Source organism: Zootermopsis nevadensis, unplaced genomic scaffold, assembly GCF_977971745.1.
Source record: "Zootermopsis nevadensis isolate Lab colony 2312 unplaced genomic scaffold, Znev_1.0 Znev_ptg000015l, whole genome shotgun sequence".
NCBI lineage: Eukaryota > Metazoa > Arthropoda > Insecta > Blattodea > Termopsidae > Zootermopsis > Zootermopsis nevadensis.
Genome location: NW_028259147.1, coordinates 5,203,381 through 5,224,133, shown reverse-complemented (window position 1 = coordinate 5,224,133; position 20,753 = coordinate 5,203,381). Strand labels below are relative to the sequence as shown.

At 36.5% G+C, this 20,753-nt stretch overlaps 1 protein-coding gene across 16 annotated transcripts in view; it reads right to left on the bottom strand.

Moving 5' to 3' along the window:
- Window positions 1-20,753, bottom strand: part of dati (zinc finger protein datilografo) — a 592,807-nt gene that overhangs the window by 106,455 nt on the left and 465,599 nt on the right. Inside the window, exons 1-2 of one of the 16 annotated variants that reach the window (XM_087349119.1) lie at window positions 2,884-3,008; window positions 1,261-1,455 (exon numbers count right to left, since the gene is read on the bottom strand). The exons of 13 other annotated variants lie outside the window; for them this stretch is intronic. In XM_087349119.1, the coding sequence (XP_087205245.1) occupies window positions 1,261-1,413 (153 nt within the window). In that variant the 5' untranslated portion in view covers window positions 1,414-1,455; window positions 2,884-3,008. Of the gene's footprint in view, window positions 1-1,260; window positions 1,527-2,883; window positions 3,009-12,475; window positions 13,068-20,753 lie in introns of those variants that run through there. 2 more of the 16 variants (XM_087349118.1, XM_087349122.1) reach the window with 2 other exon arrangements.

The window sequence follows — 20,753 nt, the reverse complement described above, 5'->3', positions numbered from 1 at the left end:
ACAAAAGCCAATGCATGTAACAAAGACCGAGAACCGATACGTGTGCATGGAAAACAGGAGACCGCGTTATTAAGTTGAAGACTTTTGAATTTAAAATTAACTTCCTACTGTGGTCAACGGTATCCAGACGCTGGAGAATTGCCGCGTCAGAGTCTATTTAATTCAAACTTAATAGAATAGAATTCTTCAGAAGCTAACAGTCGCTCACCTAGTTAACAACTCCCCCTCATTACAGCCACGTGCCCCGTTCACCCTTACAACTAGAGAATTTAGTACAAAAGCACCCTGAGATGTCCGCCCTCTACACGGGCCGATATACCACATCAATCTTCAATGTTATAATAACGAATAGTTTCTTATATTCATAAGAATTTCCTCCAGAAACGTTTTATTAAGGGTTAAAAAGTTAGGGTAAAATAAAGAAGGCTGGATCCGTCTCTTTAGTTTTAAAGAATTGGATAACTCTTTATAAAAGTCGCAACAAAACCAAAGGGGACCAGGGGGGGAAAGGGAGACAGTAAAAATAATAGGCGCACGAGAGAAAGAATTAGTAATTTTGAAACGTTCCAATATTAAAGGAATTTTATTTTGATCTCTGCTTTATTTCATTCTTCCCCACTTCGTTCTCGTGTTCTCTTCTTCCCTGCTGTCTCCCTCATTGGATAATAGCGTTTTTGATATTTTCTCCAACTCCTTAATTTATCCTCAGTTACGGCAAACATTCTTGTAAAGTTTTAACCAAATCAGGACACGGATTCTTCACGACGAAATAATTGCTTAAGAATACAGCTATACGACTCCTTGGCTGTATTTGCTATGACGCAAACAAGAAAGAAATAAACAAAACAAATAAAGTAACTAACAAGCGAAGACGACAAAAGCATACAAAGAAGAAAGAATTGCAGGTAGAAATCTAGGGAGAACTTCTAATCCTGTAACAAACTGGTTCCTTGTACCCGGTAAAATTTTCACGGATTTAATAACGAAAATCATTCTAAACCCAACTTCATATACTTCCTTTGTTTTCATGTCCTTTGATCTATTTAAATTGAGAATTAATTCTAATACTATTAAAAACATTCTAGAACTGCTTCGACAGGGATATATCTATTTGAAGTCTACCTATTAAGTACAATACAACACATAAAAATGTCTACATGTAATCCATGCTCCGATTACAAAGTTCGGGGCACCCAAAATTACTTAGCCAAAGGATGTTAATGCTAGAGGGCAGAATTGTTTTCTGTGTTAGCTGTATACCTGATGGTTATTTACAGCTGATGGACCAGAACAGTAGCAATGAATACCAGCCGAAGGCAGAAGTTCGTCATCTCTGAGGTACCTAGGGGGTGGTGCTGAACTTTCCGCACCACTACTCCTCCACGCTCCTAGACCTGCATTTCCTGAGTACATCTTTCACACGACTAAATTTCACTGCGAACTGTTTCTAGTAACCTATGCATTCAAAGACAGAATTCTCTAAATCCTGGTATAAGATTGGCAGTCACTCTGACATAACGCCCACACTATATATGTAAAAGAATAAAATTTAACACTTCATTGTAACCTTACTACAAGACACATATGTTAATTAATACTTCTATGAGTTTTTTTAAAATCATAAAGTAAATAATACGCTCATACACTAAACAGACTCCTAGATTTGTTTTAGTAATATGTAAGTTTACTTCGAAGTGATAAAATTCTTTGTTGTTTGAATCTTGTTTTAGTGTCTGAGGAGATCAGTAAAGGAAACATGTCGCTTCATCTCTGAAGAATTAAATGCTCTTAACTGTTCGCGGCTTTTCAACGACAAAAATGTTACTTATATATTTTATCAAGAACACATATGCATACGCAAAATGGTTTATTGAAATATATCACGGAAAAATTTCTTTTCAAATACTAGTAGCATAAAACACAGATATAACTTAACATTTTGTATGTTCTTGTTTAAAGAAATTTAAGGGAATTAGAAACAAATTATAGTTTAAGTAATAGACTGCAATAAGAAATTTTTAGGACTATAAATTAATTGTTGAATATAATCTGAAGACACTATCGCGGAAATGTGCAGAAATAAGCTTATATGTATATAAATAAATGCATGAAATCTGTAACAGTTTTAAAATGATTTAATTTAAAATTTGTAAAATAATAGAATATTTCAAATTCTAGATAAACGGACAGGCCAAATTAAAAGCACAATTTTTTAAGGTATGTAATTATCGGATTTAATCACTTTTGATTAGCGACTGACTTGGTAACTCAACTGGAAGGAATAAACTCAGGAAGATGACGAAGTAAACTTCTGTACGAAGCCCAAATGCAATATGCGATCTACACTTTCTGAATTAATTTAAGATGAAACTGTAAATGCAATACAAGCAAAATAATTTAAATCTCTTAAATAAGTACAATTTTACTACGAAACTAAAATGCGTAAGAATTAAACGAAGACCACGAATAATCACATTCCATTTCAAATATTCATAATTTTTAAATTCTAGGCTCTTTCGGTATATCGAAATAGAAAGTTCATATTTAATTCTTTAATTAAATGAAAGTAAACGGAATTTATGGCGTAGAATTCCTTTACATTCAAATTAAACATAATCAGAAATTGGTGCAATATTTTATACTTTCCACGCTAAAATAATATGACGAATAGATAGACGTAAGCAAATGCTAAGTCATTTCTTACTACTCTAAACATTTGTTTTTAATGTTCATAGTTAGGTTATTTCAACCATTTGCGATGTAGCGTAATAAAGATTCCACATACTAATATGCTATTAAAGCTAAAAGTTACATAAGTTATATAAATCTAAATTATTATATATGTGTCCGATACAACAAAGTGTTTCGACATTCTGCAGTTACATTTTTAATGATAATTCATGAAAACACTAATAAGAATTGCACTTCAAAGTAAACGAATCCACGAACACAACACTTTTAAAGGCTCAAGTTGATGAATAGTTCACAAATGTAGCAAACAAACCGGAGACTAGCAGGCAACGTACTGCCTCATACATCATTCTCGGCTGCATTTTTAAGAGACAAAATTCCCGTTTCCTTCACTCCGGATAAAAATGCTCACAGAGCATCGATAACGGACTCTCATAAATACTGTACACTATCTACGTCACACTACTCATAAGAAAGCCTTACAATTATCAGTGTAAAAGTGACATAGGTTAAGAAGCTGAAACTTATTTTCAAATTTCTGCGCAAAGATTCAGCAAATTTAACAACGCCAGTAAAGTGTGCAGTCTCAAATGAAGACACAAGCTACTTTAACGAATAAGTAGAATTTCATGTTCTTACAGCTGCGAGTATAAAGATGGCTGCCTTCTCGATTGTAGCGCTGTGCAATATAGCAGATATTTACCGACGTTTCAGAGATACTTCCTACCTCCATCAGTAGAGCAACGGAAAATAATTTTGGTTCATGAATGCAAAAACAGACAATTAAAAAAAATTAATGGTAACATGGAAAATTAATGTATTTAGGTTAACAAATGTGGACATACTAATTTTTGACATGAAATATGCTGTTATAAAATTACCATTTTTCAGATTCGTTATTTTACAGTTGAAGATTGTAGTTTCAAAACTCACTGAATCGTTTCAATAAAATTTAAAATATGTACTGATTTTTAAGGTGAATTCAGTACATTAACATGAACTTGACTTAGATGGAAAATGAGAAAAGTTGGCTAAGACAGTTTTGGAACTACTCTCTTCAACTGCTTGTCTTTTTCATAAACAACTGGTACATCTACAAAGGCGGAACTGGAATTACACATTGTACAATAACGGACAAGATAAATTACCACAGGATATATTGACTGACCATGTAGAAGGAATGACCCTCACTAAGATCGCTATAGATACATGACTTCTTTTTCAGCATTAGAAGACGAAAAAAGCTACCAGATCCAAAATAGTTTCAAGTTGGAAAACAGCCAGAGGCCTTACCTTGAAGTGCAAAAAAAGGTTGACTGAACTTTCTACATCTTTACACGGTACTCTGCCCGTTTATATTGATCGGAAATTTCAAGTAATAAACATACAGTCATAAATGGTATCCCATAAGGATCAAAATCCCTTAACAGTAAGTGATCACCAGCCAACACTTGCTTTCATGGAGAGGTGTTCGAACCCATTCTATAGACCACACGGTCACCATGTTGGACCGAAAGCTTTATCTGGCTCAAATACTCATTAAATATACAATATTCAGATAAATACGGATAAAAGGAAAGTTGTCATCTTCATACGCAAGGATTATGAACTGACCTCTTTGTATTTAAAACTAACAATAGATATATGTAAAAATGGTTTTCGTCCCTTTCCTTAAATGAATTTAGTTCCTTGCCTACTCTACGTGTTGACATGTTTCTATGTTGCAGACAACAGACGAGTGTCTTCCATTGCGATAACAGCTCAAAGGCTGTTCTCGAGATTTTTCAAAAAATGCCGAGCTTCAGACGCCATCACTAAAGAGAATGCATGACTTCATAGCGCCATTTTTAAAAGCAAAGAATTCTCTGTGTTCAATCCATAATGTCGCTGTCTAAGCATAAAAGTCGGAGAACGAAGTTCACGAAAACCGCCTATAAAGTCAATGAATATAGAAAAAAAAATAAACTAAGAGGTTATCTCGAGTAAAGTCACTTGAATACTGAAACACAACTTTAAAAGAACAAAATCTCGTTCCATACTGCGTGGTCAAAATTAATATGCTCCGTTTTGGCTCTCTACCTTTTTTTCCTTCAATTGTAAAGAATTTCTAAGGCCTTCAGAGCCAAGCATGAAATCATATTTCCGAAATAACATAAATGCCGAGAATATATAAACATTATTACACTATTCTGTTTTGTTCTATTCACTCTTTTCGATTTTCGCTTCTTTTCTTCTAATCTCCTTCCACACATATTTATCGCAGATCTTCCTTTTCTTCTCGTAATTATTTCTGAATCTTCCCTTACCTTCCTTTACGTTCGTGCAATATGGAATTCAAAACACTTGGGAAAATAAAATATAACGAGAAAAAAATTATAATTCTGCGTTCATTGTTTAAAATTGATAATCCTTATTCTTTAATCGGTTTCAGATACGTGAACAGAGACGTCACGTTTATAATTTATAGAAAGTTTCTCAAAGACACTACATATAACTAAAATATTTTATCAAGGGACTGATACTATCAACACATAGTAAATTAATTAGTACTTCCTTCAATATACAATTTACTAATTGTGATAAAAATCACAAATAATCTGTGCACTTAGTCGAATATAAACACTAAGCTTTCACCAAACTACGCTCCAGATATCATACTTAGAACAGCCGTCCCCTAAAAACTAAATTTAAAGTGTTTGAAAAGATCAGTCAAAATAAACAGTTGAAGTTCACTACACAAACAAAATCAGTGCAATAGGACAAGAATGAAAACATCTCTTTAATAAAATAATACGACATTAAAAGGGTTAATAATTTTATCATCAGTTTCGAAGAAAGTTATAAATGGTCGATACACTTTTGAAGAAACTCCAAATGCCACATTATAACACCAAAATTTTGTCGGGATGGTATTATTAGACATGCATTGTTACAGACGGAGAACGTTCACAGATACGTTGTTGAAAACATATTACTTGTGAAATTCATGAACGTATTTGCGTTGTTTAAATAAAACTATTTTCGTTGATAACACCATTGTCTTAGGCCTACTGTACGTGTAATTGTGAAACAGTTATGGTTTGTTGAATGAAGAAAATGTGTATGCTACAGTTCTTTGTCCGTGGAATGTTATGCAAATTCCTTTGACCACTGCACGCAAAACCCTACAGTCGATTATCCTCTCCTACTCTCCTCGAAGCTTACCACGAGTTCATAGGTCATGACGTCATGATTGCTTGTCACATTTACTTCAAATATCCACCACAAGATGACTCTCGAATGCTGTATCTATTTCAATGAGTGTCAATTTCATGATAATCCATAAATCAAAATAACTGATAAATTTGTAAAGTTTTACCAGAAAAATAACACACAAATGATTTAGCCTTTCTATAAACAAAACACTTCTCTTTATTTTGTGTATTTATAACAGAAAATGTAACTGAGTGGTGTTGTGGTAAGGAAAGAAATTATAGAGACAAACGGCTGTAACACTTACAAAAAGTGGACGGTTAATTGGACTTAAAACGACATGCAACTGAATAAAATACAGGGCAGCCAAGAAACAGACGAGAAGCCGGAACAGAGAGAAAACAATTTTCAGGCATACGATATTCCGGATGATGATGAAGACGATGACCTTGTGGTTTGTAAGGCACTGAAAACTCCTACGTAGAACCAACATTTAAGAGGAACATACGTTCTCCATCGTCAGAGCCTAAATCGGCAATGGGCATATTCCTCATGGTCTGACCAGATACAGATCTCTACACTTTCGTCGGTAATACGGGCGTAGCCACACTTTGCGTCGCGAATCACGGTGCTTTGCGTCGGAACAATGGACGTCACGTCGCCTGACGTCGATCCAATATTCCCCGCGGCGCTTTGCGTCGGGCCCATGGGTGTCGCTCTACTTGCTGTTGGGACCCTATAGCGTAACTGGGCGTCCACGAGAGTTGCTAAGATTTGAGGCGAGACTATGGGCGTCAGGACGTTCGGCGTCGTCATGGAAGGTTGGGTTGTGTTGGGTGAGGTCCAGTGTGTGTTCTGCTATTGTCAAGTCATTTCAGGTCAATTCTTGTCAGATGAGTTTAGGTTAGATTATATGTTATTATATATTAAATAAGGACAGGTTATGTTCGGTTAGATTAGATTATATTAATTTGATCTATTTTTCAAAATAGGAAGTTTGACGGGAGGAAACCAGGGACACCTTTTGGTAGTTATGCTACTTTTTTTTTCCTACTGAAATAAATAATATAATAAATTATGATAAGCATAATGTAACTTAAGTGTCGTCTATCGCACACAGCACAACTTCGCCTTTGGCGGGGGCTACATACTTGAAAACTTCAGAGCCGATGGGAAAAGTTGGGTTAGGATAACCAGAAACACACGAAATATGATACTTAGTATATATATATATATAATCAATTATTAATAAACATGAAACAAATAACATTTTGTATTTACTAGAATGACGTCGGGATTACTGGCTGAAAGTTATCAGAGTGAAAGTACGTTCGATTTATCTCGATAGTCGGGCAGACAATGGCAGTTGTGTATTCCTCCGCGCGCCTGCGCTAAAAAGTGATGGACCTAGTTGGGACGCGCAAACATTGTAACAAAAACTTTTCTCGCGACTAAGCAAAACCACGATCCGCGAACCAGGATTGTCTGCTGCTGTGTTGCATTTTCCTCATTTATGTTGGTTTCTGCTTCGTATCTCACATATGCGTCCATGTATCTTCACATTTACATTCCCCCCATCTCACACTCTCTCTGTCTGACCTTCAGACAATCTTCTAATACTCCTTTTTTTTAACCATTCCCCTCTTGTTATTGTCTACTACATATATTTCTCCATCCCAGCATCACCTCTACCAACCTCCTACCGCTGCATTTATTCTTCAGCACAAAAGTGTAAGACCTACGCCTGGTACTGATAAGAGAAACGTTCTGTTTGTACGACGATAAATAAATAAATAAAGATGTTTTATTTAATAACGGTTTACCATCTGCGCAGGTTACACACCGTCCAATGCCGCCGGGGGGGGGGGGGGGGGGGGGGGGTTTGCGTAATGTTCGCAGTCTATTTTAAGGCACCACACAAATATACGTAGAAGGGTTCAAGAAACCCATAAAACATGGTATTTCGTGTCTGTACTGAGCTGCTGTGCGCACCTTAAATCAAATGGGTTTTTACTTAGAAATAACTGATCATATTTAAGCTAAATTATATGTATTCTGAAAGATTAGAAGATTAAAAATTCGAACTCTTCGCCAAATATTGATGGTAAATCAAAACAAAAAAGTGATATGGAGTTCCCATGTTACGAACTACGTAACTTCAAAGTTTTCAGTCACCTATATTAGTAGTACCGTCATATGACGCCTGATGGTAGTAGTACACGTAAAAGGGAGCGTGTTGTCACTTAGAGTCATTAATAAGAATTTTTATATTTCTGTAACAGAAACAGAAATGCATCAAAGCAGGCAAACAACAAAGTGCCACAAAGACCCCACAGCAACTGAAGCGACAATCCTACAATTTAATATTAGGTGCCAAACCGGTCTGATGAAGCAAATAGCTAACTGGTTTGTTAAAACGTGATTAACAATAACATGGTCGAGTCGCGTCCTTTCCTGTAGGTAAAGCGTGGCCGAGGCGTGAGGCTGACCACTCACCCCGATCTAGTGTCCAGGTTAAGAATGTGTAGGAGCTATACCTCCACCTCCCCCCAGCGCCTACATGGCGTATGGTGGTCCAGCTTCTTTTTTATGGGAACGAGTGAGAAAACTAGGTAACATTGACAACAGAACCCTGAAGAACATTAAGAAACGTTACGGACAACTGTAATATGTGCCGCTGTTACACTGAGAATCTAATATACATCAGCCCTCTCATATCCCTTAGGCATGTCTGGAACAAACTGGACAGTTTGACCTCTCGTAGCCCGCTCAGACGCGTCTAGAAAAAATGCATTTATAATGTTAAATAAAGCTAATTCATCGCTACTTCTGTCGTCATCTGCAACACTTTCCTTATTATCACCATTCTTTCAATTAGCACTTACTTTTCACACTCAGATGATATCAGTTCGCCGTAAAATGGCGACTGAAACAAGGCACAGGTGACTTAAGGTATCCCTTTCTTGTTCTTTGTTTCTAGTCTCTATCTCTCATCTTTCTATCCAGTTCGTATTTTCTTCGATATCATTTCAAATAGAAGCTAGTCTATAATCACGAAGTCACTTGTTATGCAATTTCCTTCATGTATGATTTACATAATAACTTCGCTGGCTTCACGCGTTACATTTACGAGTTGTGAACAAAGCACTTTTGCTTAAGAACAAAATGCCTGATGGCGTACACACTTCGCAGCTAGTAATTTTAAAACACCAGACATCAAAGTGTGATTCGCACGCCACTGTTAGGTCTCAATACAAGTTTCTATATGCCTCATCTGTCCCAAGATGTTACAATACAGGATGCTGTATTATTCATTGCTAAAGTTTAAGCTGTTAAATTATGCCAACATTTTATCTGACAGCCGATTTTATATTCAGCAAATTTCCTGTCGTTATAAAACTCACACATTTATCACTTTCTTAAAAATACAGCCACTGGATTCTACCGAATCAAATCATGTTCACACCTTTGCATGGATCTTAGGGAAACAGGGTTGGGGTATAAATTGGATTCATCTGGCTCAGGACAGGGACCGGTGGCGGTAATGAAAGTTCCGGATCCATGAAAGGCTGGGTATTTCTTGACAAGCTAAGCGTACTGTCAATTTTCGTAAGGACTCTGCTCCATTTAGTTACTTTACACTGACGTAATTCATTCACTCTTTTTAACAATTATTGTTACTTTAAATTAATTAATGTAACGATACATTTGCCCCTTTACCCAGGTAACATGTCAAAAGTGCCAAAAGGATTCACACACTGCATAATGGCGATAGATTATCTTCACGTTTCACATTTCCATAGGCTTCAATATATGCTTGAAATACAATGGTTTCTTGCAAACTACTGCGCATGAGCAGGCTGAATATTTGCGTAGTTCTGTCATACTAACAAATGACTCTCAAGTGTCACTGAAGAGGGAGATTGTTTTATATACAGGACATAACCGATCTCTGACTGATACTGATCTTGGCAGACTATGCAAATTGGAAAGTGATGTTTTCATTTATTTCCATTCAACCTGCGTATCTCAACTTCAAAGGTCCAGTGTTCATGACCCAGACAACGTGATGGTTGGCAGTACAGTTTAGTAATAAATATGTCTAAATGGCGTCGAGGTAAATATCCACGTATCGAGACATCGATACTATATGGAGGTGAATTTCACATCTTGGGGCAAAAAGTGGACAGAAGACTCATGAATACAGCGGAGATGAGGCTGGAAGGATTCTATAATCAGTCAGGACATGTTGGCGAAGGAAAACCACGTAATCCTTCGTCTGGAATAGACCCCATTAGCGTAGACATATTAGTAACATAGGTAAGTTAGTATCGAATGAAATGAGAGGTTCATTACGCTCGGCTAGCTAGAAAGATTGGGGGGGGGGGGGGGATCGAAGCATTTCTCAGGAAGATGACCGAGAAATGACATTAAAAGGCTCCGAAGAACAATGGAAAATTTCAGTCTGAAATTGGCTGAAGTTTTGTTGGTTCCTCTTTAGCCAATTCCAGGATTATAATTTAAATCAAGTCTCATTCGCTTCCTTTAAAATCTTCCTCTATTTATCGTTCTTGGTTATCTTTACATTCTAGTAGACGCAAAATGTGTACGGACAAACGAGTCGCCATTACATAAAAACGAGCATTGTGATATCCAGCAAATCGATCAAACATTTTTATTATGAAAAAACAGATACCTGAAAACAAATATATCGAAAAAATATTAACATTAATTTTTTTAAAATTTATATACCACATAGGTTATCCAACTGGACTCCTGTCAAGCAAAACTGTGGTGATAATTTGTCCTCCACAATCAGCTGTTTCATGGTCATTATTTTATAAATCACCGTAACAATACTGGACAAATAAAAGAAACACATAATTCAAATTCCTTGTTATTCCTGACACTCATAGGTCCAAGTATTTACGTCAGCAATGTATTCTCACATACCGTTAATGAACGCTATTCTCGGTGTACAATACCACAAAAAACACAGGTAAATATTTTGTTACCAACGTGTTGAATTTAGTTTTTTCAATATGGACAAGACGATAAACTACTATTAAGTAGACAGTGTCTTCCTTTATTACGTTAATCCTTTGAAGCCAACGCTCGGAAAAAAACATAAGAATTCAGTCCATACCGCAAAGAAAACACAGCACTTCACTATTACAAAGATCAGCTGGTTAATGCTGTTTAGAAAAATAATTGTTTATTTTTGGAATCATACAAAACAGACAAAGAGAGAATTAATAATTAATTATTGTCTAATCAGGTGGTACATATAGTTCCCACTGGGCTTTAAAGAGTTAAAAAATACTTATCAACACTAATATAAAATAAATATACAATCTGTAAAAGAATTTTAATGTCCAACAGGCTGCGCCAATCTTAATATGTGATCGGAATTCATAATGTTATAAGACAGATCATCAAAGATTCAGTTCTCCGACCAGTATTCCTCGTTAGAAAGAGTTTCACGTCTTTAAAGCACTTTCTATTTTGCATTCTGGAATATACACCATTTTAACATGTTTGGCTTCTTTCGATTAACATTTCTCAAGAAGTATGCTTAAACAGTTGTTTAAATCCAATGTTTTTAGGACAGATAGTTTCCGTGTCGTGTCTATCTCAAGTTAAGCGTAGTTGAGGCAGGTCAGTAGCCAGACTGTTATGCAGGCCACTAAAAATGTTGCTTCCACGTACTACACACGGTAAAAACGTTTCGAAAACAAAGACCTGTGCCCGAATCCTAACCTGCCTCAAGATGATAATGTGTTCACAGTACAAAAATAGAACTCGGTGTAAATGATACTGCGCAGATAACACGTCGCACACAGCCTGTTTTAAAACACGATTCATAATTACACGCGACCAAGTACTGAATGTAAGAACAATTCACACTATTATAAATTTTGAGGCAATGTCTCTAGATGCTGTCTTACAAGAAACAACACGAAATAATGTCTAGCGTTCGTATTCAAACACCCAGGGTTCGACTATCGACGCTGACACCGCTATCGATTCATTCTACATTCTTCCTAGAGCAGTAACAAAACGATATGGAACTTCAACCGAAAATATTACACACCGGTCAAACTTCGTGAAGATATTCTTATTCATTTATTTTATTTAACAAGTCTTCCCTAAACTGCATAGGTCATACAACGAATAAATGCCATAAGATAGCGAATAATGAATTAGAAAGGTTTTGGAAATGGTTGTGGCCGATTTTAATATAGCATATTCTTTCATCACTAGCCTGGAACGACTGAGGAAAAACCACTTCAATATCAACACCTCCCAAGCACAAAACAGACACACACCGGCGATCATACGTTCTTAAAGAAGAAAAATACAATTATGAAACTCATATCTCAGGTAATGGAAACAAAATGTGTTAACTCTCACAACAATAAAGAGATACTAATTGTCTTCTGAGTTTCTTGACAACAATACGCTGTGATTTCATTGTTCGTATTAACACGTACGCTCCAATTTTTCACCACTTTGTTAATAAAGAGGAGAGTAAAAAACAGAAATAAACACGAACATTAATAAGAACTGTGTTTGAGAAAAGTCCACTTACCCAGCAATGCAGAAATTAAATTTCCTTCTCTTAACGCTTATCCGGCTGGCTTAAATTTCCCTTTATGGCACTGAATTCACTAGATACGTCGCTATTGTCGTCGAAAGTCTTTTCAGCACATGTGCACCTCAACGCTGCCCAGAAAAGTGCGAAGAAATGCAAAGAAGACAGGAGGCCAAAGTGTCACAATCTTTTCTGAACAACTTTCAAACATGCAATGACCTTGTAATGTTCCTTAACCCTTTTGAATGTGAGGCGGGAGAAGTGGGAAAGAGACAGACAGCGTTAGTTTGAGGGGCGTTGAAGAGGGTGGAAGGGATAAGTTGCGTATATCACGTGACAAACGTCTTTGCTTTTTTTATAGTCGCATTACTTTTTTTTTTCTCCTTGTTCATGCTTCTGGTTCAACTCTTTTCAGTTAACAAGATGCAGGACTGGCTTCACAGACTATCTGTTGGGATAGGTCTTGTTTGGTCTTTTAGCGCTCTCTCACATAAGCTGTCATGCAATGTTTGTCCTTCTTATATGTGATCAGACAGCTATGCACTCGAGTTCAATAACCCTGCGTACCAGTATGTGCGACATATATCGCGTAGGAAAAAATAACGCAACTGATAATCGCCTACCTCCCGCCTTCAACTAATTCCAGCTGCATATCACACACTGACATGGTCGCAGCCTGCATTTCTCCAATTGCATGTTTCTTATTTTATATTAAATAAATAAGGGGAACTGGCTAATATTACTTAGTTACAATAAAGTGTGCATTCTCAAAGGCCACAGAATTATCAGTACCCGTATGGCTAACCTTGGTTAGCAGGTCTACGGCAACGTACGATTAGATTTCACTGCAGAAATTACAATAGTGATTATGGTTTATCCACAGTTTTGAAGTTTGTAACACAGATAACAAACAAGAAGAAGGAGAAAACTTTAATGAGGAGGCCATAAAACTTCTGCTTAGATAGGAGGATAATATTAAAATAAATCTTCGAAACGTGGACTCTGCAGATAGTGTGAGATTTTTTTTAAGACTGCAACAAACTTTCGCGTTCCATAAAAGTATAAAATTTCTCGACCCTAGCTGTGAAAGTAAAACATTTCGATAACAAACACAAAACCATGAAATTATATCTAATTTGTTGGTGGGTAAGTTTTCATGTTCTCACGGGAGCGAGTATGAAGATGACTGTTACTAGACTACATGACACAACATCCCAGAAGACAGTCAAATTAATTGGTTTCTTAGCTAAATTTCTCAAAACTTGATGGCAATACGCGGTTGGACAAAAGGATAATATTGACACAAGACTTATTTACGGTTAATAATATAGAATAAATTATTTTTTAGCTAAATGAGAGATACACGACTGGTCGAAAAGAATGAGGATGCTTCTGAGGCTGATACACGATAAATATGCCTAATAAATAAAAACAAAACAGAGAATATTTGAACACCAATTAATATGACACTGCATCAACTCCAGTTTTCATATAGAATTATCATCATCATCAGCAAGACAAAATGTTAAAGTGTATCTGTCTATAAGCGAAGGTCAACTTTGCATCTGAGGTTCATTAGATAATAGCATCTGGCAATTCATTTGAATTTACTAAAGTGATGTGTTAAAATGTTTGTCATGACAGACACTGCTTCCAGAATTGTCGTCTTTCCTAGTATCGTATTTGAGTGATCTTTTATGGTATCATGGCGGCAAGCATGAAGATTTTTTTGTGGAAGTCTTCTAAATTATATTATTGTTATTGTTATTATAATTATAAAACACTAAGCTGTCAACATTCATGCGACAAACTCAGAAAGAACACACAGTGGGAATTGAGGTAATTCGCATCAACTTCTAAGACTTGTTTGCCAGCTATTATTAACGACCGTTAGTAGGTCTGTTGAAGGCGAATATAGCACTGACGGCCCCATTTCAAATGCCACTTTAAGTAATAAAAATAAGGTTAATCACCCAGAAAATCAACACGGAAGTAAGATTAAAAAATATTTCAGCTTTCAGGAAGCGTTACGATAGGTCAGTTTTGTATATTTGTTCAGGGGCGTATAAATAGTGACTTCAGTGTTGAGTCATGTTTTAAGATTCGTTTTGTGCTGTTTTCATTCAAGGAATCTTTCTTCTGCTCGTGTGTGTTTCCATGGTTACCTATGTCTCACGTGTATTTAACGGTTTATTCACCAGCTCAGACTGTACAACGTCAAACGATACACGATCACCCTTACTACCAAAGTGTCATGACCGATTAAGAAACCCCGTCTGACATTTTTGGGCCTGAGATGATAATTTCATCTCCAGCTATAGACCACGTGTATTGAGGCTTTACAACGCGAAGAGAAAACCACCATGACCTTGAACATCCTCCAGCCATGGCACTATTTGCTCCTCGCACACAGGACTTCATTCTTATCGGCCAGTCACATGCAGCTGGTCTGATAAGGAGCTTAGTGTAAGAGGCCACTGCCCGCCATTAACACCGACGCCACTGAGTTCGATGCCATATAAAGGCAAGAAGTTGACGTCCACACAACTTAAATGTAAAAATGGTCTTGTGGCTAACGCAACAGGTAAAATTTCACCTCTGCAACAGATGAGGTATCATTATAAATTTTATTACACAACTTATTTTATTTAGTGTTCTGTCTGAGGACAGGTCCATATGAACAGGATCCTTCCATCCTTTTCTCGAACTGGGACCTGTTCATATACGTTCTTGGCAGATGATCCAGAAGTGGTTTGCCATTGCCTTCTTCTGTGTGTGAATGGAGTAATTGTTGGGATGCCACGGAGAAACCGGGGAAGCCCCCGGAGGAAAACTCCGTGTTGCCTAGACCACGGCCTTGCCCAACACAAGTTATAAATTCGGGCACCGCCGGGAATCGAACCCGAGACCCCAGGATTATAAGGCCAGCGTTCTAACCGCTAGACCACCGTGGCACTAAAAACAATTTCTTAGCTGCACATGCTACATAGCGTCAGATGTAAGGACGCCAGTATGGCTTTTAACGATGCTATCAGAAGCTCAGATTATATAACATCGAATGATAGGAAGATAAATAATGAACTGGGAACAACATAGAAATAAGAAAGAGATCGTGGCCTAATTTATTATCCATGAAACACCTCAGTCAGAATACCCATCCTCTTGGTGGAGATTTAAACCAAGGGCAGAAGATTTAACCACTCAGTCGTGATATTATGTGAAGAACGTTTGTGAATGATGAATTGATGGATATAGAATTAAGAAGTCGTGGTCTATTTTAAGGTACCGACACATTAAATATCTCACTACACCCCACTGACGGTCTAATTCAGAATGGAGAATATGAATCAGGTACAAAAACCATTCAAAACCCACTTTACGCTCAGGGAAAATAACATTCTGTATCGATAGGAGGCTTGGTCGACTCCAGAGCCTGTTAAACGTGACGGTGAATAAACTAATCCTCCTTATCCCGCCAGGAATTAAACATCGCCTGTCCAGCAATTTGCAAGTCACTTTACATATTATATTATTATTATATTAATTATTATATTAATTATACCCACTAGGTCCATCAGAGACTACTCTACCTTTACTGTACAACGTAATTTCAAGGCCAGTCCTTCTGCCAGATGCGTTTCTGGTGCCAATGCAGTCTGCAGGAGCATCGACATCTTTAACAAAGATCGTATTTTGCTTACTGATGTCAGTCAGCTTTTTAAACAATAATCATTGTTTTTATTGTTTACTTAGTATAACATTTTATTGTGTATGTTTTCTGTCCAATATCAAACTGTTTTTAGTATAATTATTATTTTACTTATCTATAGCATTTAGTTTTTTACTTATGACTTATTTTGCAATAAATCAATATTGTACAGTTATGTTTTCAGTTCTTTGTTTGTTTGCTTTTGTATTGTAATGTCTGTATTGTTGTTAGTGCTTGGCTGTTATTGGCCTTTTTGGCTGTTGTCAAGCACTTTAATAAATGAATTGAATTGAATTGAATAATGTCATAAATAACTTTATTTTATCATGTGTTTATTTTAGTGCTTGGCTGTAATTGGTTTCTCGCTTTTATCAAGAGCATGGATTAAATTGAAACATTATATTCAAAGTCTGTCATTGCCTGTTCGAATACGGAATTAATTCTAAACGAAGAATCCTCTTGTTATTCCATTGGACGTCTTGGAAGAGGAATCTTCCCTCAGCAAGGTCTCGATAAACACAGGGAGGCTTAACGCAGAAAACCAAGGTCATACAGCCATGTCTAAGAAGGATTCAAATCCACAATGTCGGGGTCAGGGCGGCCCATCCCATAAATGGAACAATTAGCAGAAATTCTGCTGTAAGAATATCTTGGTATATCTCAATTAAGACTTAAAGAGAACAAAACAAACGCTGGTATTTGGATCAGAAACGTGGACTCTGAAAAGGAAAGGTATCAGAAACATGTGAAGCAGAACAAGTGACATTCCTCAGTATTCTCGCAGGTTGTTAATTAAGAAATCATGCAGAGAATAAAGTAATTAGAAAACAGTCAGGGGTGACCATATTGACAGTTATCGAATAAACATTTAGGAATGACTGACAAGATATTTAGAAAAAGAGATGAATGCTATGAAAATTCTGCAGAAGGATGGATGCTGTGTTAAGAGATGGTCTGGTCATTACTGAATCTTAGAAAAAATTTAGTGGCGAAATTCTTATTCCAGAAGAGAACAAGATTGCTAAATATTCTCTGGATGTGAGAGGAATCTGAAGGTTAAATTCCGGCGACACGAAAGCTCGCGAGTGGATTCTGTCATCAACCAGTTAACGCTCTAGAGGCGTACCACAGCAAGAAAACACAGCTTCTGAAAATGCCTTGTGCTCGTATGTAGCGCGCTGTATCTGAGTGAGGTAATCTGAAGTCCATGTCCAGAATTATATTCTACATGTAATAAATGCTTATTAATGTTATCATTAGACCTCATGGCACTCTCTGTTCCAAATGACAATTTATGCTTTTGAGACAACATTTTAGAGGTAGTTAAAATTGCACACTGCTGAAGAACGAGCAATACGAGTGGCTTCAAGTTGAAAGGCTAGTGTTCAAATTAGAGCAAAGGGGTTGGGTTTCTTCAGCCTACCAATTATTTTCTCATGGGCACACATAAATGTACCCGTAAAATAGACGCAAACAGGGCGTGAGGCCAAGACATCTCAATCTAATTCTGAGGTCCAGACTATGTGAAGTTTTATGTCCACAGGGGGATATTTTACATTTTATGTTTTCTGCCCACCATTATTTATGGGTTTCGTACGATTCTCAGAGTAAGCTGGGATTATTTGTTCAAACAGCATAAAGTCGTTGATCTTTGTAATATCTACATTCACTAAAGGCTTGATCGATGTCGTTATTCTAGGAAACAAAACCACATGTGCTATTGGCAAATTATCGATTCAATTTTTTTTAGGATTGTGCCCCTAAAATCAGTTACTTAATGACAGAAAATCGACTGAACGTGATTGGTGGAATGATGAAGAGAAATTAGTTTACACAGCAAGCCTAAATACAACATGTTGGGAGCCGATCCTCACTTATCTTATCTCGTAGGAGGAAATTACCGAACACCCCTAAACTTTCAATAATGAATTCGTCCACGTTTCAGTTGCCACCATGAAGCATACAGACTGTACGTGTGCACTGTTAAAAACTGTATGGGCAATAACACGGACTTTGTAAGCACATAACTTTCCACTCTATCTGTTTTCTGTCTTGCTATATGAGAATTATTACTGCAGGATATGTGAAGTCCTGCAAAACGCAAGATCATAAAACTAGAAGAAACCGAACACTCATAGCAAGATCTGAACTCTCGACCTTCGCGTCCAGGATATTAAAATCCCTTTCACCCCGGGACTACGCTAAAGAAAACTTTCCAACAACAAAATTACAGTGATTTAAATATATTTTCTAGAATAATAAGCCGAATCACATTAATATCGTGGGTTTAAATCCCGGTTATAATAAAGATATGTTTGTGGATTTTATATGTTGTTACGTGATCACAGATGACATTAGAAGGGCTGATCACTAGCATATGGATATTGCCTAGCAAGTCCTACCTTATTCACAAATTATTATTTTCCCCACATTTGTTACCGAACCGAAATAAGACAAAGAAATCTACTTATTTAAACAAAAGGAAAATAAATTTACATTATGTCCCACAGAAGAACTCGGTTTTTGGGCAAAATATGGACAAATGTAAAAGGTGTTGGAAGTTTTTACCTAGAACGAGCAATTAGGCGGTTCACTCTTAAAATTGATATTAGGGCGAAAGGGGGAGAGAAAGATTAAGAAATAAACAAGGAAGCAGAGTAAGAAAGAGACACGTGGACGGAGAAAAACAAAGTACGAGACGAAAACAGAAAAATAAGAAAGTGTGCAAGAGAGAAAGAAAGATAAAGTCTGAGGGAAACAGAAAACAGAGTATGAAAGAAAAAGAGACAGAAAGAGAAGAAAGAAAAACAGAAAGGAGGAAACAATAACGAGACAGAAATAAAAAAAACAGAATTTTAGAGAATGAAACAAAGTAAGAACGATAAATAAATCAGGTAAAAGAGAGAAACAAAAAAAGAGGAAACAGTAAGACAGAGGAAGAGATATAAAACAAATTCCATTGCATTATGCGCTAAAACGGTATACGTTTTTAAGAGCAAATCTGGTCTGAAGTGGTTCAAGATGTGTTCTTACGGAGAGCATTTGTTTAGATGGCGTTGGACCATTGGGCTCCAACACCACAGTAAGTTTTGTTTTTATAATATTAGTGCGCTGTTATTCCAGGAAACCATAACACCCTAACCCAGCGTTTTTGAATCTATGGTACGCGTACCACTGGTGGTACGCGAACCAAGTAAGAAAATCAAAAGATAATATTAACATAAATAAGTTTTCCTTAGGCGCATTTGGTTAGTGGTACAGTTAGTGTGTTAAATTATAATTAGTAGTACTCCAGCAAAAAAGGGTGAGAACCAGTCTTAAACCATACGCCAGGTTTCTATGTAGCTATTCGAGGATTCTCAATTAACAGAGAAGGTGAGTTGTCTGGGGCATACTGGGGAAATACTGAGTTAGAATATAAATGAGGAATGGCAGTCTGGTCGAATTGTTTTCGTAGTCTTTAATTATTCTCAGACAAATAACGATCGGCTTATATAGGCCATAACCACAGCTTCTAACAAAAAATGTTTGCACTGACCATTATCATGCTGTCATTTCTCATTTGTCGCCACTAAATAAAGAAAATTTGAACCATCTTGGTGTCCTACATGACATTACCAGAATTAATTCTTTAGAGGAATGATTTTATGGAAAATATGTATGCAAGTGTTTGAAAGTGTACAATAGTTTATTCCCCCTGTTCTAATCGTTTTATCGGACTATTTCTTAGTCAACTTCCTCAAAATTTTCTCCTTTCCTTACACTCCTTACCCTTTTTATAGTTCACATTCTCCTCCCTTGTTGTTATCGTCATGGATGTGTTTCAGGGTCTAAATGGACATTCTACCTAGCTGATAAAACGCCATAAATTAACGGAACAAGCAGTTAAAATATCCTTCTTCCGCAGTCATTGTATACAAACCTATATTTCCAGAAAAATTACTACTAATAGGCCACAATCTATTGCCTTTCACATTTCTGTTGATTCTTCATTTAAAACAACTTATAGTAACGACCAGAACGTCAGTAGCTGAAAAACGTAAAATAACAGAATAGTTTAATTATTTGCTCCAAGGCGGCTGACATCAGAAGCGATCTCCATGCAGGCTACAGGATCATATTATTTACGAGAGACAATTTCTGCTACTAAAATATTAAAATACGTTTTCCTGTAACAACGTAACCAAAAGGCATTTAATCAAATTTTCGCGAGCCAAAGAGCAAAAACATTCTTAACTCCATAACATAAATATTCCACTCTAACATTTTTCTTCTGGTACTCAAAGAATCTCTTCAGACTTAAACCGAAACATGTAAAGGACAAGGCATTAAGATAGAGCTAAATGAATAAAAAGATTTACAAAGGTACTAAAAGAGAGAAAGAAATGCTAATGTATGTAATAATGCGAGTTAAGCAATGTCAGAGGGATTTCAAACGTTATTCATCTTTTCATTCACGTCTGAGAAATATAAAAACTTTCGAAATGAAAGACGAATGATGACGATATTAATATCTTTTATACTTAAGGTGTAATGAATATCTTTAGAGTAGCTATAGAACAAAGA